The sequence below is a fragment of the Aythya fuligula genome, chromosome 14, assembly GCF_009819795.1.
Source record: "Aythya fuligula isolate bAytFul2 chromosome 14, bAytFul2.pri, whole genome shotgun sequence".
NCBI classification, from domain to species: Eukaryota; Metazoa; Chordata; class Aves; order Anseriformes; family Anatidae; genus Aythya; species Aythya fuligula.
In genome coordinates, this window is record NC_045572.1 from 11,300,784 (window position 1) to 11,315,469 (window position 14,686).

At 38.3% G+C, this 14,686-nt stretch overlaps 1 protein-coding gene across 2 annotated transcripts; it reads right to left on the reverse strand.

Moving 5' to 3' along the window:
* Window positions 1-430: 430 nt before the first annotated feature.
* On the reverse strand, window positions 431-12,469 carry UBLCP1 (ubiquitin like domain containing CTD phosphatase 1). Of its 2 annotated transcripts, none has more exons than XM_032196971.1 (11): window positions 12,414-12,469; window positions 9,830-10,023; window positions 9,332-9,423; window positions 8,904-8,989; window positions 8,697-8,812; window positions 7,539-7,637; window positions 6,526-6,563; window positions 3,960-4,058; window positions 3,440-3,556; window positions 1,982-2,109; window positions 431-646 (listed from the first exon to the last, which is right to left on the reverse strand). In XM_032196971.1, the coding sequence occupies exons 2-11, from the start codon at window positions 9,981-9,983 to the stop codon at window positions 619-621; spliced, it is 957 nt and encodes a 318-aa protein (XP_032052862.1). In that variant the 5' UTR covers window positions 9,984-10,023; window positions 12,414-12,469; the 3' UTR covers window positions 431-618. The 2 variants fall into 2 exon arrangements, with proteins under 2 accessions (XP_032052862.1, XP_032052861.1); XM_032196970.1 differs by having other exon boundaries at window positions 9,830-10,020; window positions 12,414-12,468.
* Between the last annotated feature and the right edge of the window lie 2,217 nt (window positions 12,470-14,686).

A 14,686-nucleotide genomic window follows, 5' to 3' on the forward strand; every position in this document is an offset into this window, starting at 1 on the left:
ACAAGTTCACGCATTGGGGTAAATTGGCCACAGAGGTGGTGCCTTCCCCTCTTAATGTCTTGCACAGAGAAACACTGATATACTAATACATACCAAACTTAGACAACTTGTAATTTATAGATTTAAATACTGGAATGGGAGAGGGAGACTGTTTCTAAAGATAGAGGGAATAGAGGGCTTATACAATTCATACACTGCCAAAGTTGGCTCCTTACTCAACATTTTTGGTCTAAATTTTTTTCTAGTTTCAGAATGGTTTTGGTCTTTAATGGTTATGGTTGTACTTCAGCAGAGAAGGAGAGGAAAATATTTTAAATAGTAACACCAGAACTGAAAGCAAGAAAAAGTAACCGACATCTTTCTCCCACTTTGAGCTTATTGCTGTGATCTTTTTTTTTTTGGGGGGGGGGGAACAAAAAAAAAAACAAACACAAAACAACAACAAAATAAACAAAAACCCAAAACCCCATAACCAACCAACTGGAAGACCAAGTATAGCAGTCATTCTGGCATCGGATCCAGTGTCCAGCACTATTATACTCTAGCGTAAAAGCAAGGAAAAGTCCAATGATCTTAGTTACGTTCCCTTCAATTCAGTGCTACGCAATTTTGTTAGTGTTATTGTCCTTGCTTCTTTGAAAGATACCTGAAAGAAACAAAAATAGTTTCACAGAAAGAAAGAGGCAGGCCCAAATATATCTTACCTTTTATAAGCACAAACTGTGAATCTACTTTTTCTCACTAAAAATCTGGTTATTAATCACCCCAAAAAAAAAATTAGAATGTGATCAAATTAATGGCTTTGTTATCTGAGTTCACTTTCTCCTAATTCCATGATTGGTCATCTTGCAGTAACTCAAAGAACGTTTTTAGTTAAACTGTATAAAATTTTAAACAAAAGGGGGAAATAAAATTCAAATTGTTTAATTCTAAGAGGTTAAAAATACCAATTAAAAGTGGCTGTATAACCTTTAAGATAGAAAGGCATGTTAGATACCAGACTCCTTCAAATAAATTTAAGACTTTAAAGTCATCCAGTAAAACCTGAAAAGAACAGTCTTCCACTCTCTTCTTTAGAAAAACCAAGTTACTTGAAAAAATGTTTGTTGTCTAATCTCATAGTTCTCTTACTGCCGCAGCTGGAACAATCTGGCTATGTGGTGACACTGAAGACTTTGCAAACACCCTAAAAAAAATCCAATTAATTTAACTGGCACTAACTGTGAAACATCCAATAAATTGCAGTGCTTTTAAAATCTAGCATTGACGTTCTTTTTTAATCAGAAACAAAAGAGAACAGCCTTGTGAATATAATTTTCTTTTAAGCACTGTATGAGTGTTTTCCAATAACATATTATGCACGCTTCTCTTTTACATGTATTGAAATTTCAGGTTGATGCATAAAATCAAAAAACTTTGCCCAAACAATTCCAACTAGCTGTTCTACAGCAAGAATTAGGATAGTAACTGGTGCCTTAAGCATTTGGAGACCTCAGTAATGCAGTAAACTGTTTCAGTGTTGACAAATACTGAAATACCCCACAACTTGGATAGTGCCTGTACACCTCACGGTAATACCCCAAATCTCAGAAGTAACCACTAGAAAAGCTGCTTGGCTGCAAAGGACCTAAGATCTGAACTGCCAGTCTAACTTTGTAGGAGTGGAAAGAGAGATTTACAGTGAGTTGGCTTCTTCAGAAATTCTTTTCCTTTTAGGAAGCATAACTACTTCAGTGAAAACAATTGCTGGTCCTTAACTCTGAAGAAGTAAGAAAGAAGGTACAATCTATCAAAATCCTAACTTCTTAAAGAGGCAGCTTAAACACTACTGCCTTGTTAAGAACGCACTCAAACTAAAGATAATTGTAAGTGATGTCAAAGTTCATCAGTTCAGTTGTTTCTTGGTCTTTGTACATCTGACCTTAATCAAAACGCAGTGGTGTAAGAGAGAGAAAGAAGTAAATTTTGACTTGGTTCTTACCTTTCCCAATGTTTGTGATTCAGCTCCAAAAAGTCATCTAATTTTGCTATTTCTTTGAGGTATTGAGTGAGCTTTAGAAGCTCCTTGTCTTTATCCCGATTTAAGTGTGCTTTCATGAAAGGCCTTATCTATATGAAATAAATAAATTGGGTATAATCATTTGCTCCAAGTGAGGAAAAACACTTCCAATTCTATAGCACTTGTCACCTAATTAAAGCATATTTTCAATACTGTGTTGCGTTATGACTTCTTTTAGGTAAGAGCAAGAAAAACTTTCCATTATTGGCCACCTCCAATTTGTTTTTTATTGATGCAATCTGGATTTTTGTCTTGCATGCCCACCCAGAAGCAAATTGTTCTGTCAGTCTTGCGTTTCTTCAGGCCTTTCCCTCCCAGTGAGACGATAGATTGATCTGCAATGGACTGTCACATTTTCTAAAGTGATTTCATAGATATTTTCGCAGGAGAAATGAGGGGTTTTCAGCTCTGCTTTGAGTTGTGTGGCATCACTGGAACCAGATGCTTTTTTTCAACAAAAAGCATTTGACTACGATCATAGCTTCTGTGACAAGAGATGTCAGAAATAAAGCTTATCTGACAGCTGCTTTAAGCTTGGAATACATTATACCTGTGTCTTGTTTTAGTGATTCAACATTCTTGTCTGCAGTTCTCTTAATAACATTTTGACAAACATCTTTGAAATCTAAGCTAGAGGGAGCTCTCTGGCTAATCCTCTCCCAGCAATATCTTTAATATATTCCTGTGTTTCATATATTTGTACAGTTCCAATTAATGTCATAGTGATATATCTCATCCATTGCTATCTTCAAATCATGGATATTTTCTAAGAAACATCTTGGATTTCTGCATTTGATTTTTTTAAATAAATTTGTGGGGGTTCTTTTAGTACCATACTGTTGCATCGTAGAAATTTAAGTTCCATTCTTATTCAGAACAAGCACTGATGATTAGAAGTTTTGGAACAGGAACTGGTCAACAATTTTATAAAATGAAATATTTGCTGTTCTGCAGTCAAAATGGCTCCAGGTATTAATTATTAACCAGGAACAGAATGCTTGCTAATACGTTGGCATGCTAACATGAAGTATGGCAGCTTGTTATTTGACTTTCTGAATAGAATCACTCCTGAGATTGTTTTAATGGTGCCTGTCAGCAATGCCTAGCATGGTTATAGTTTGCAGGTACAATTTAAGCAGAAATAATTTCAGTGATTTTGGTAGTCTCTTAAAAACTCAATAGTGAATTAAAGCTTATTTAAAACTACTGTTGGGGAAATGTTAGTCCAGACAAATGGCAATTCAAATAAAAAATACAATAAAATATGCATCTTTGCTAGTTAAGAATAGTCTTTCTTTAAGATAAAACAAAAAATATGAAAAAGTACTACTTGAAGTATAAGTAAAAGTAGTAATACATGAAAATTCCAGTTAAAATTACCTTGAGTCCATTTTGTGGATTCATTAGGAAGTTTCGGCCAATATCATCAAACATAATAGTATTTTTTTTGCTGTAATATTCTGAAAATTTTCCCCAGATAACACCAAGAGGCTTCACCTGCAAGAATAATATATGAAAGGTTACCTCAGGTAAATCGGATCACATGCAGGAGAAAGTACTAGTCTATACAAATTTAAATCCAAACCCAAATGGACTGAAGTTACCAGGTAGTTAGTTAGGCTTTAGTATGGGAAAGGATATGAAATGGTAAACAAAACCTTTGTACTAAATTTTTTCACAAATTATTTATTACTTGTTTTGAAATCAGTGCCATCCATATGAGCTACTTTAAATACTAATCATTAATAGAGGATTTCTGTAGAAAATCTATGCTTCAGATATTCTTCCAATTTTCTTGCATGAAAACTCCAACACAACTTTGTTGTTAAATATTTCAAAGGGGTATGGTAACATGTCAGCTAAATGTAGAAAAGGATCGGGGGGAAAAAATGGTACTTACATCTATCAGTCCTCTTCTAGGAGTGTGCACCGTTATCATGGCAGCACTGTCCAACATGAAGGTTATTTTGTAGTTTGCGTTAGTACTCACTCCAAGCTCCTGCATCACAAAGATTAATTATTAAAATTTCAGATTATAAGTTTTAGTTCTGTACAGCTGAAAACACGAATGTAATACATTGTTGAAGGGTAAGCTGATGAGGATGAGCAGAGATGTATTAAAGAGGGGTTTGTTGTTTTTTATTTTTCCTATTCAATGAGAATCAAAAAAGTACACCATCCTAAAAAAAAAAAAAAAGCTGATAGGAATTTATTTTTGTAGTGCTTACTGTCAGAAATTCAGCATCTGATTTCAGCATAAAATTTAAAGCAACTACGCAGAAGAGGCAAAATAGAACTTATGGCTTTGCCTTCATGCATGATTTTTCGCAAGTTCTACATGCCTCAGCTTTACTCAGTATCTATAGCTGGAATAGCAGCTGTGTATGTTCTGCTATTTGTTTATTCCAGTAAGTTGCAACCAACCACAGCCAAAGACAAAATATACAACAGCAGTTCATTGTTACCCTTTCCTCTGTGTGAGTCCTAGACAGTCAGTGATAGTCAGAAATCTCTCAGTTGTACTTTCAAAATTTGATCACTCCTGAAATAAAGTCTTAAAGGAAAAATGATCTAATTTTATGTAAAACTTTAACTAGATAAGAGGGCATCACTTCCATTTCCAATCCTTTCCAAAGTTGAAAAGCAATAGTAAAATCTACTGACATCCACATGACATAGACATTGCTGACTTTATTGCTGTTGCATGCACTAAAAATTATATGCAAAGCTACAAAACAAGGAAAAAAATATCCACTGTAATGTCTTGCAAATATCCAGCCACACTTAACTGATTTGCTTTTATACAAAAAAGTGAATCTCATAAATGAAAAGTGCTAGGTATGAGTCAATGTCCTGTTATTCTGAAAAAAAGTAGCTGTTTCTAGACTGTCTGAATTCTGGGCATAAATAGATGTAGAATAAGAAATTAAACTTAGTTATCTGATTTTCCTTCTTTTAATGCTATTTCTGCTTTGTAGTTTAAAACAAACACTTCAAGTATTGCTGGGATTGTTGCTGCCAGACAAAAAGTGAAACTTGCAGAGGTGTGATCAGTTTAAGGAAAAGCAACAGTTGTCATTCTAGTACTAGGAATCTCAACTGATCAGGAGTTAGGAATAGGCATGGGAAAGCTGCCAATCAGTAACATATGAAAGGGCTGGAAAGGTGACCCAGAATTGTGGAAAGGTGACTGCAGGGTAAACAGCCCAGTTTTGAACAATGGTTTTCTGCTAGATTGAACCCTAGTGCTACAAAGGATTCTGCTGCAAAACAAAGATGTTACTTTAAATGGTAAATCTCACATACAAGATGTGATGCTTGCGCATGTATTAGGGACTCAAGCAATGCCAAAAGAAGGTTAATGATTAGCTTTGTATGCTTATTTCACCACACTTGCACTTACCTCTATCTGCTACAACAGTTTTGATATAGCCAGAAAATAAACCACGTGGGTAACAGCCACAAACACTTCTAATATTTGAGTCACAAACCCATTCTAACTTGAACTCATAGTCTTGTACTACAAAACTGTAGCTATAGTATTGTTCTAGATAAAGCAAAGAATTCATACACAGCATAAACAGAGATGGAATACTGGCACAGAAATAGTGTTCGCAAGTTTCAACACTGGTTCTACTTGAGCTAATTACACTTCATTGTTCTGATTAAAGGCTCTCATTTTTGAGATCATTCTGAAGGATTTTTCTTTACAAAAATTGCTGCAGACTATTTTTGATGTAGAGAATATGTAAAGTATTCTTTGCTCTGATACAACCTGAAAAAAAGTGTATAAACAAAAAAAAGAGGGCAGATGAGCTTAAATTTGGAACAGTTTTCCCTAAAAAGGAAACAAGTTCTGATTTATAAACAAAAAACCCACCAACCAAACATACAGTGCATCTTATTAAGCTTATTAGGTTTTGAGCTAAGCCTGACTGTAAATATGTTTACAACTAAGTCAGCTGTGTAAATCTGGCTAGTTGCCCAATTTAAGTATGAAAGAAAGCAGGACTGAAAGAAGAGCTTTTACGGATGTTTTAATAAGGCAGAGGAAGCAACAAAGCCACACATCTGCAAGAGGTGCAAGACAAATAGTCCAGCATGCCACATCTGTCCACTCCCTTCAAAAAATGTTTTACACTTAAGATTAGAACTCTATAATTAGAGGTAAGATGAAAGCAACAGTGAAGGCTGTGTGACTAATCTAACTGTCGGCAAGTACTGACTTGTGTTTAGTTCTGCTAAATTTAGTACCTACTGCTCTGATAGTCTGTGTAGAATTCTAAAATTAGATTTAATCTAGTTTTGTGGCAAAGATATTTTAAAGTACTACAACAGTTTAGAAAACTTGGATTTTGATTCATATAACCCTCCTAGTTGCTACATCTCTCTCCACTGCTGAGCACAAGTCTATGTGAACTGCTAGCCAGACTAGAAACAAATTACGCATTTTCAGAACAACTTACTTTCATTTTAGCTTCAATCCACTTCATGTTAGTGGCAGCTGAAAAACAAAAAGGGAGAAAAAAATCTTTATCAAAATTAATTGTTGACAGGTTTAAAAAGAAGACAAACTTCACTTCTCAAATTTTTATATGGACTTTCATTTTGGAAAGATCCACCCTTGTTACAGTTTTTAGGGTTCACTGTCTTAAGGACAGGTCATGAAAGATTATTTTTATTTGGAAAAAAACTACTTTTCAAATGAAAATTTGATTAAGTTTCTTTAAAACCATTTGTTTAAAACCATTTTCTAGATCAGCTGTTACTGAACTGTAGTCTTCAGGGCCATAGAAATGGGCTGCGTCTGGTTTGAGGAACTATGTTGCCTTCACAGGATTTGCTCCTGGAAGTAATGGTAACGTGTAAGGCATGGAAAGGACAAAGTGTCAATGCTGCCCACTGATCTAAGATTATGTGTAAATAATGTTTCAGACTATGAAAATCAAATTTTAATACAATTTGAATATGGTTTAAACCCTGTATTGGCTCCAGCTGTTGAAAGGAAAAGAAACTGTGCTAAAGCAAATGATCAACCATCCCTGTGCATGGGAGAGGTTGGTTTATTTCCAGTTTTCTATTGCTATGGCAGTTCACTACTTATTGTCTGGGCTGAAGTTATTTGTAAAGATAGCTACCAAGCAGTATTTGAATGTCTATTTTACAATTGTGTTCTTTCAAGCACTTTCTTCCTTATACAAAGTAACATTCAGTAAAGCAATGTTGAGCTTTATACTGTGATTAGAACCATTCACAAGAACGCTATGTGGTGGTTTTCCTCACCTAAGAATTACTGTTTTTGTAAAATAGCTCTAATAGCTGTGTGAACATTCTCGGTGAATATATTACAGGTTAATATTCATGTATTGTTTTAGACCTTGATTCACACTAAAATTCAATATAACCTCACAACTGGAGTTTCTGCTCTAAATGACAATTTACGATGAAGTCTTATGTACTGAGATTTAAAAAAACTTACACCAAATTACAATATCATAATCCTCATATGCAGATGTCAGGAATTCATGAAGGTATGGCCTCATAAGTTCTACTCCAGTTTCAGCACATGACCTGTGGTCTAAAAAGAATGAGAGAGAAGCAATTCATTATTCAATTTAGGATGTTAATTATGACTTTCCTACCTACCCAGAGACCTGAAACATTTCTTAAGGGAAGCACCGGGGTGATTTGAAATCATGAATGAATTCACAGCAAACTACTATTCCCACATTAAAGGTGAGAAAAGTAGAAGGGATATTTATTTGTTGATCTTCAGGTATTTGAGAGCTTGCTTAATATATGAGAGCTGAGGGTCTGAATATCTTTGAAGAGTCTGGACAAATAGTTCATCTATGTACTTTAGCAAATTTCTAACTGCCCAGATACTGAACAGAGATTTTTGTAAAACTCTATCCAGTTAATCTTGTGAATGTGTATCAAATCTTTTTCAAACATGCAAACATTGCCTGTTCCAATTAGAAAACTGCTGTCAAATTCTGCTAGCAGGAGATGTGTAAATAAAAATGTTGAGTAATAGGTTGAATTCTCATTTTGGATCATAAATCAAACTTACAAAAAAGTAAGGAAAGGAAAAAGGCAAGCTATTATTTACTGGTTATAGTCAAACTGCCATGACACACCCATATCCCAGAAAATGAAGTCAGAAGGGAAATTCTGGCTTCTAAGAAAACCAGTTAGACAGAATTTTCAGGTAAAACGTGGTTTTGTACATGTTTAACAATCTGGAAATACAATTAGAAGCTATTCTCCCACCCCAAAAAAGGAATCAATCATGTACAGAAAGACAATTAATTTACAGCAATAGCTTGTCCTGATGCCATGATATCTAACACACAAGCTGGTCAAGAGAGTTTAGAATTTTATCCAAATAACCTATTTTTGCATCATCTTAGAGAAAGTAAATAGTTGTTACACTAAAATCAACAATATACAACATTTATAAAGCCTGATTCTTTTTACAATATGAGCAGAGGACCCCCAGAATATTATGAAGCTGAAGCTATACAGTACAATGCAATCCAAAGTTACGGAAATGGCTTTGTAAAGCAAAAATCAAGAAATGTGAACTGGCAAATGAACAGCCCTCTTAAAACCCACAAGTTGCATAAAATCTCACCAAATAGTGTATAATCAACATCTAGCACCAGCAGCTTTTTTCCTTCCCTGGGAGGATTCAGAATTTCCACTTTGTATTCTTTAACTCTGCGAGAAATTTTTAGTAGATTTTCTTCCCTAATACAACAGTGCAAAAAGTTACAGTTAATTAAAATGCATACTGTTCAGTTGGTAACAGGAGTGTTTTTTAATAGCTAAAACTCCTAACCTGTTTTCTACTTCCACAACTTCCTCTTCAATATCAAAGTCATTGACAACATCGTCATTATCAGGAGGTGGCCCAAGAACATCTTCCTAGACGAATAACAACACAGATAACTAGGATCATTGTAAAACCAAGGGTTATCAAGATTGTTATTGCACATTGCAGACAAAAAAAAATCATTTTACTAGTGGAAAGTTACTAAAATACACTGATTTAGATTTCAGAAGTCAGTGAGAATACCATAGTAGTTAGTAGTTTTGTATCTGAAGTCCACAACAATACAGATTTTCATGACTGTGCTGTTATCCGCATTCTGCAGAAAAACAGCTGGAATCTATTGTACTATTTTTCCAATGATTACTAGAAAATTCAAAATCATAATGAGATGAACATTTTTCCAATTTTTTTAAGTTAATAAGTAAATTATTTACCAGACTCTCTTCACGAGTGCCCATCATCATGATTTTAGTATTTGGTTTCAGTTTGAGAGCTCCAAGCTTAACATCATCATCTGCAGGTTTCCCTATAATGTAAACAGAATTCATTTCTAAATTGGGTAGAAAGATTTTAGCAAACTGTCAATACATGTCATGCTTAATTGAAACAAGCTACCCATAAAACACCAGAGTTCTCCAAGCTGCATCATCATCCTCCATGCAAGAACACATTGCTTGTCAGGCGAACAGCAATTTAAATTTTAAGGTACATTTGCTGCACTTCCACATCAGCCATTAAAAAATGACTGTACAGATGTATCAATAATAAACACTGAAATTTTATATATCACTAGATATTGTGTGTGCTCCTTTGAAAGCTAGATCTGGGAGGTAGATGCTCTTTTTGTATACACATCCTGAATAACTTAAAAGGATGTACTTCCTTAAACATCTCACATACATCCACAATAAACGATAGATAAGAATAGTTACCCTTCATTTTAAGTCCAAGAAGTTTTTGCCGCTCTGGTAAGACTCCGGTAAGGCCTTTAAGAGATTGCTTCAGATCCAACACTGTGTCCTCTTCTGATAACGAGGTTATCGTATACTCCTGTCCACCCCATTTTATTATAAGAGAGAGAGACATCCTTGAAGCATATGTTCAGTATTAGCTCCTGAAAAATCTGCTGGATGAGGAAAATGCGATGATCACGTAAGGAAGAAATAGAATTGCCTTTTTTTTTTTTTTTTAGAAGACAAGAGATATAGTATAAGTATTTTTACATTTTTATTATACTGTATACCAAAGAGCTGTTTGTTTTGCTTGCACAGATAACAAACATGTTGATAAAATGTTGGAGATAAGGCAGAAAGAACATCCCTTAAACTGGGGCTCCGAGTTCTGCTTCAATGTACTTAGCAATGTCACATTCCCCGTTTGATCCAGCATATGCTCGCTTGCTGCGTGTTCTGCACAGGTACAGCTTGTTCGCTGCACAGCCGGTACCCGAGCAGAGTACTGCAGCATCAGAGAAGTCATTTCAAATCTCAGAAATGTCCTCTGCAATAATTATACAATCAAGCCAGTCATGGATAACTTTACATATGTAGCTACTAAACCACAAGTCTGAAAGACCTAAAATACATAAAAATAGGTCTGAACCAGCAGCTTATTTTAAGCATTGGCTTTCTCTGCTCGCTTTCACTGAGACCTGTGCAATACCTGCAGTAATACACACCCCAGGTCACGTCTCACTGTAGCAATATCAAAGCAGGAGTTTGAAAACAAAGCCAAAACATAACACCTACACAACGCAATTACGCTGTAAGAACGGCACTTTCATTGCAGTGCTGAAAAAGTAACCATAATTACACTATCTTTAATTTACACAATCATTTATGTGAATTATATTCAACAGTTTAATCCTAGATTAAACACAGCAGAGAAACGAGATTTTTAGCCTTAGGTGGAAGAGAGAACGTGTTTTTTTCTGTTAAAATTTGGAAACAGAATCAAAGAGAGATAAAGGTATTTGAAAGCTGTTTCATATTATCAGGAGATGCACAGAAGGCATCTGCACCAGTAACAGCAAGAATGTCCTTAAAAGATTGATGCCTGAAAAGTAGAGAAAGATCTATGAAAAAGAAAGGGAGCCTGTCCACCTTCAAGAAGTACACGTCTAGCAATTCTGAAAGATGTCAAACTAAAATCTGCCTCCTCTTCTCCTCAAACATCATATTCTATGCAGTTACCTGCTCTCAGCCAAAATACTTCCCATTTACGCTGTATCCTTTGGTATATGCACCAAGCTTACAGCAGGTAAGAGAGGAGTAGACACGACCTGTTTGCTGAGGACACTGAAAGCCCTACCTCCTCACTATTTCCTCTAAGATCCATGAAAACAAATTGAAGAGGAAGACTCCTATCATATGACAATGTAAATCTATTTTTTTCAAATATTCCCAAATCAAACAGGGGATAGTACTATCCAGTGCAACAGCATTATTCTGTGAAAAGTGGGTTTTAGAAGCACTAGGAGAGCCAAGTGAGGTTAAGGCGGCATAGCAGCAATGTTGATACATAAGCTCACTGTCATAAATGAGCTCTGTCCATAAATTTCAGGCTAAGTTTTCTAGCCTTAGAAAGAAGAGTTTATTGTCTGCTTTCTCATCTGCACCACGCACCTAAACTGATTCTGCAAGAAAATGCACAGGGCAAGAACTGGGAGGAAACTTCTCAAGTCTCTGTCCAGTGCTGGACTGAACAGCTCACCCTGTGAGGCTGACTACTTGATCTGCTGTCAGTCCTCACGGAATTGCAGTCCTGTCAAGATGGGCGCTGTCAGAAACAGCACGCAGAAACACCTTTATTCAATGCCTGAACACCGATGGGACCGATTATGAACCCCAGAATCAAGGGTTATAAAAAAAAAATGACATTAGGAGCAATGAGAGAGTCACAGGGATTCTCAAAGTTTCCACCATCAGGACTGGACAGGAAACTGGAACATCCTCGGGTTAAGTTTGCTCGGGTTTTGCCGTTGTGTGACATTGTCAGAGCCCTTCTAAAGCCCCTCGGCCCACCGAGCGCCTGCAGCCCGGCAAGGCACCGGGTCGAGGACGCCTTAACGTTGTGCTGCTGCAGTGACAGCGCCTCGTGACACCACTCTTGGCAGATTTGGAGCAGAGCCGTCCCCATCTTTCCGCTTCTACTATTCCACCACGCAACAGAGACCGCGAGAACATAAAAACAAAACCCGCGGGGAGCGCCCCCCTGCACAGAGGGGACCGCGGCACCCCCAGGGCGGCGCAGCGGCTGCAGGAGGAGCGGGGCCGGCGGGGCAGGGCCGCCCTCAGGGCGCTGCCAGCCCCGGGCCGCCGCTGCCGTCCCGCGGGGCCCAGCCGAGCCCCCCCCCGCAGCTCCCGCCCGCGACCCCCAACGACCGGCGCGGGTCGCTCCGGTCCCCGCCGGCTTCCCAGGTGCCCCGGCTATCGCGATCATCGATCGCGATGATCGCGATGGTGACACCGCCCCTCCCCCCCTCCCCACCCGCGGCAGCGCGCTGCGGGCCCTCACCCTAGCAACGGGACCGGCGCCGGCCCGGGATCCGCCGCACCGGAAGCGGAAGCGGAGCCCGCCGGAAGCGGGGCCGCCCGGATGGGAGCCGCGTTCCCGCGCTGCGGGCGGGCGGCGGCGTCGCCAGGGCGACGGGGGGCGGGCGGCGGTGAGCGGTCGGGAGCCGCTCCTGGCGGTTTCCGAAGGGAAAATCGGCTTTTTTGTTATTTTTATTGGCGTTTTGGCTTTTAGGTTTTTGTCCCAGGGACTGGAGGGTTCTCGGGAACCGGCTCCAGCTGCAGCCGCCCGGTGCTGTGAGGCTGGAGCAGGGGAAGCGATGCGTTTTGTACAGGGCAGCGAGGTGTTCTGCTCTGCGGAACTGGTTAGAAATAAATTAGAAATAAAGCTGGTCAGCGGTACGGCCTGGTCCTTACCTGTGTGTAACCATGTGCAGATTATACAGACTGCGGTTCTATTGGCTCCAGGGGAGAATTAAATTAAGGGGGGAGGTGTAAATGAAATTTGCAGTCTTCTCATCTCAGGCCTCGTCCTGTAGAGACCTCTCAAAAACCTGATCTCTTTTATGTTTGGGGACCAGAACAGGAGAGCAGCTGTGCAGCACGTACAGGTTGTCTGGGGGCTGCTGGATCCTGAGGAGCTGCTCTTAGCCTGGCAAACCTCAGCAATGTGCCATAGAAACAAAAACTGTAGAAGCCTGTTTTACTGCAGTCCATTTTTTTTTTTCCTTGACTAGGTATGAGTTTTATGTATTTCCTGCCCGGATACATACTTTTAGTTGTGTTCTATATTCAGGTTTTAGCATAAAAGTACTTGGTTTCCAAAAGACCAGTACGAATGGGAGATTACTGTAGTGACTGCTCATGTCAGGTTTAGCATCTGACTGCACAATGCATGTAAAACCAATTAGTATGTATGTATCCCAGTCACGAAGGGTTTTCTTTTTCCTTTTATGACACACGGTTGTCCTCCGCACTGAGGCAGCACAGTACAGTAGTGCTGGAAAGCTTCCAAAGCTGCAAGTAGTAATTAAAGTCACACCCTGTCATAAAACTATGCACCCTCCAGGCCTATTTTAAAAATTCAGGCTCTGAAAATGATACATAGTGTGATCACCTCTCCATTTCTAATCTTTTTAATATACTTTAATAATTTTCTGGTTGGCTTTGAGAAAGCTGTCTTGTGGAAAGGAGGCAGTAGCGTTCGTTTGTGTTTTGTTTTTCCACAGTTTGAGAAATATTTAAAAAAAAAAAAAAAAGCAAAAAAAAAAGCATATATGGTATTTTATTTCTGGTGTGATGCTGATATTTTAGTAACCTGACGCCTGAGCCATGACTAGGACTTCTTTGTGCTAGGTGCTGCAGAGAAATACTTTGATTCTGACAGCATTCATGTGACACAGATAAATATGTCCTTTAACTCAGCTGTGAAAACGCATGGTGGTGCTCAATCCTAAGGTTAATAAGTGCAAAGTGTTAAAGTAATTTGACTAAGACCATGTAGTTACAATTCAGAGCTCAAACAGCAGAATCTTTTCTTTGTACTGAGAAGCTTGTTTTGCGGTGGTACTCTGGGTTTACACTGTGGTATATTCCAGCAGAGAAAGGAGGAAGGAAAAGTCACATTAGGAAAAAATCTAGAAGGGAACCCATATTCTCCCCTTGGAACAGAGGAATTCTTAACACAGCTTGGTACCTGTGTGCTTTTCTCTTCATCTGTTTTAGGCTGTTTGGGTTCCCCTTTCAGCATTTTTTACTGTTTCCTACAGTGTCTTCTGATTTATTACTTTTTCCCTGTCTCTTTTCTCTGTTGTGTAATTTGTACTAAGCAGTGGTGAAAGCAATGATTTCTGAGAAGGTCAAGCTCTTAAAGTCTGTACTGTCCAAGTGGTTCCAGCCCAATATATTTTTGCACGTGAGCCTTCTGTGCTGTTCCCAACCACTTAAATGTAACAGAAAGCGTGGTTTTCTGGACACTGCCATCACTGTGCCCTAGGACGCGCAGTGTTTAAATGCAAGCTCTGATTCTGAGTCACTGTGTGACTCCGGGCAAAACACTGAGAGCTGAATTTCCAGTGTTCAATAATGTGATGTGCTTTAGTAGCTGGCAGCTCAGCTGGAGACATGACAACGTCTACAGTTTGAAATGAAACACATTTTCAAGTTATCACTAATACAGTGAGTCTCTGTCTCAGCTGCTTTATCAGTAAAGTTGAGGTTAGAATAATATTTACATAGCTTCCTCACAGGAGGTTTTTCCATATTATTTAATTAATG

Excerpts from the sequence above, each read along its gene's own strand:
- UBLCP1 (XM_032196971.1), bottom strand. The coding sequence starts at position 9,983 with ATGTCTCTCTCTCTTATAATAAAATGGGGTGGACAGGAGTATACGATA. Across the intron at positions 7,638-8,696 it reads TGTTGATTATACACTATTTG|ACCACAGGTCATGTGCTGAA; the intron begins GTGAGATTTTAT and ends CATTCTTTTTAG. Across the intron at positions 4,059-6,525 it reads GGATTGAAGCTAAAATGAAA|GAGCTTGGAGTGAGTACTAA; the intron begins GTAAGTTGTTCT and ends TTTGTGATGCAG.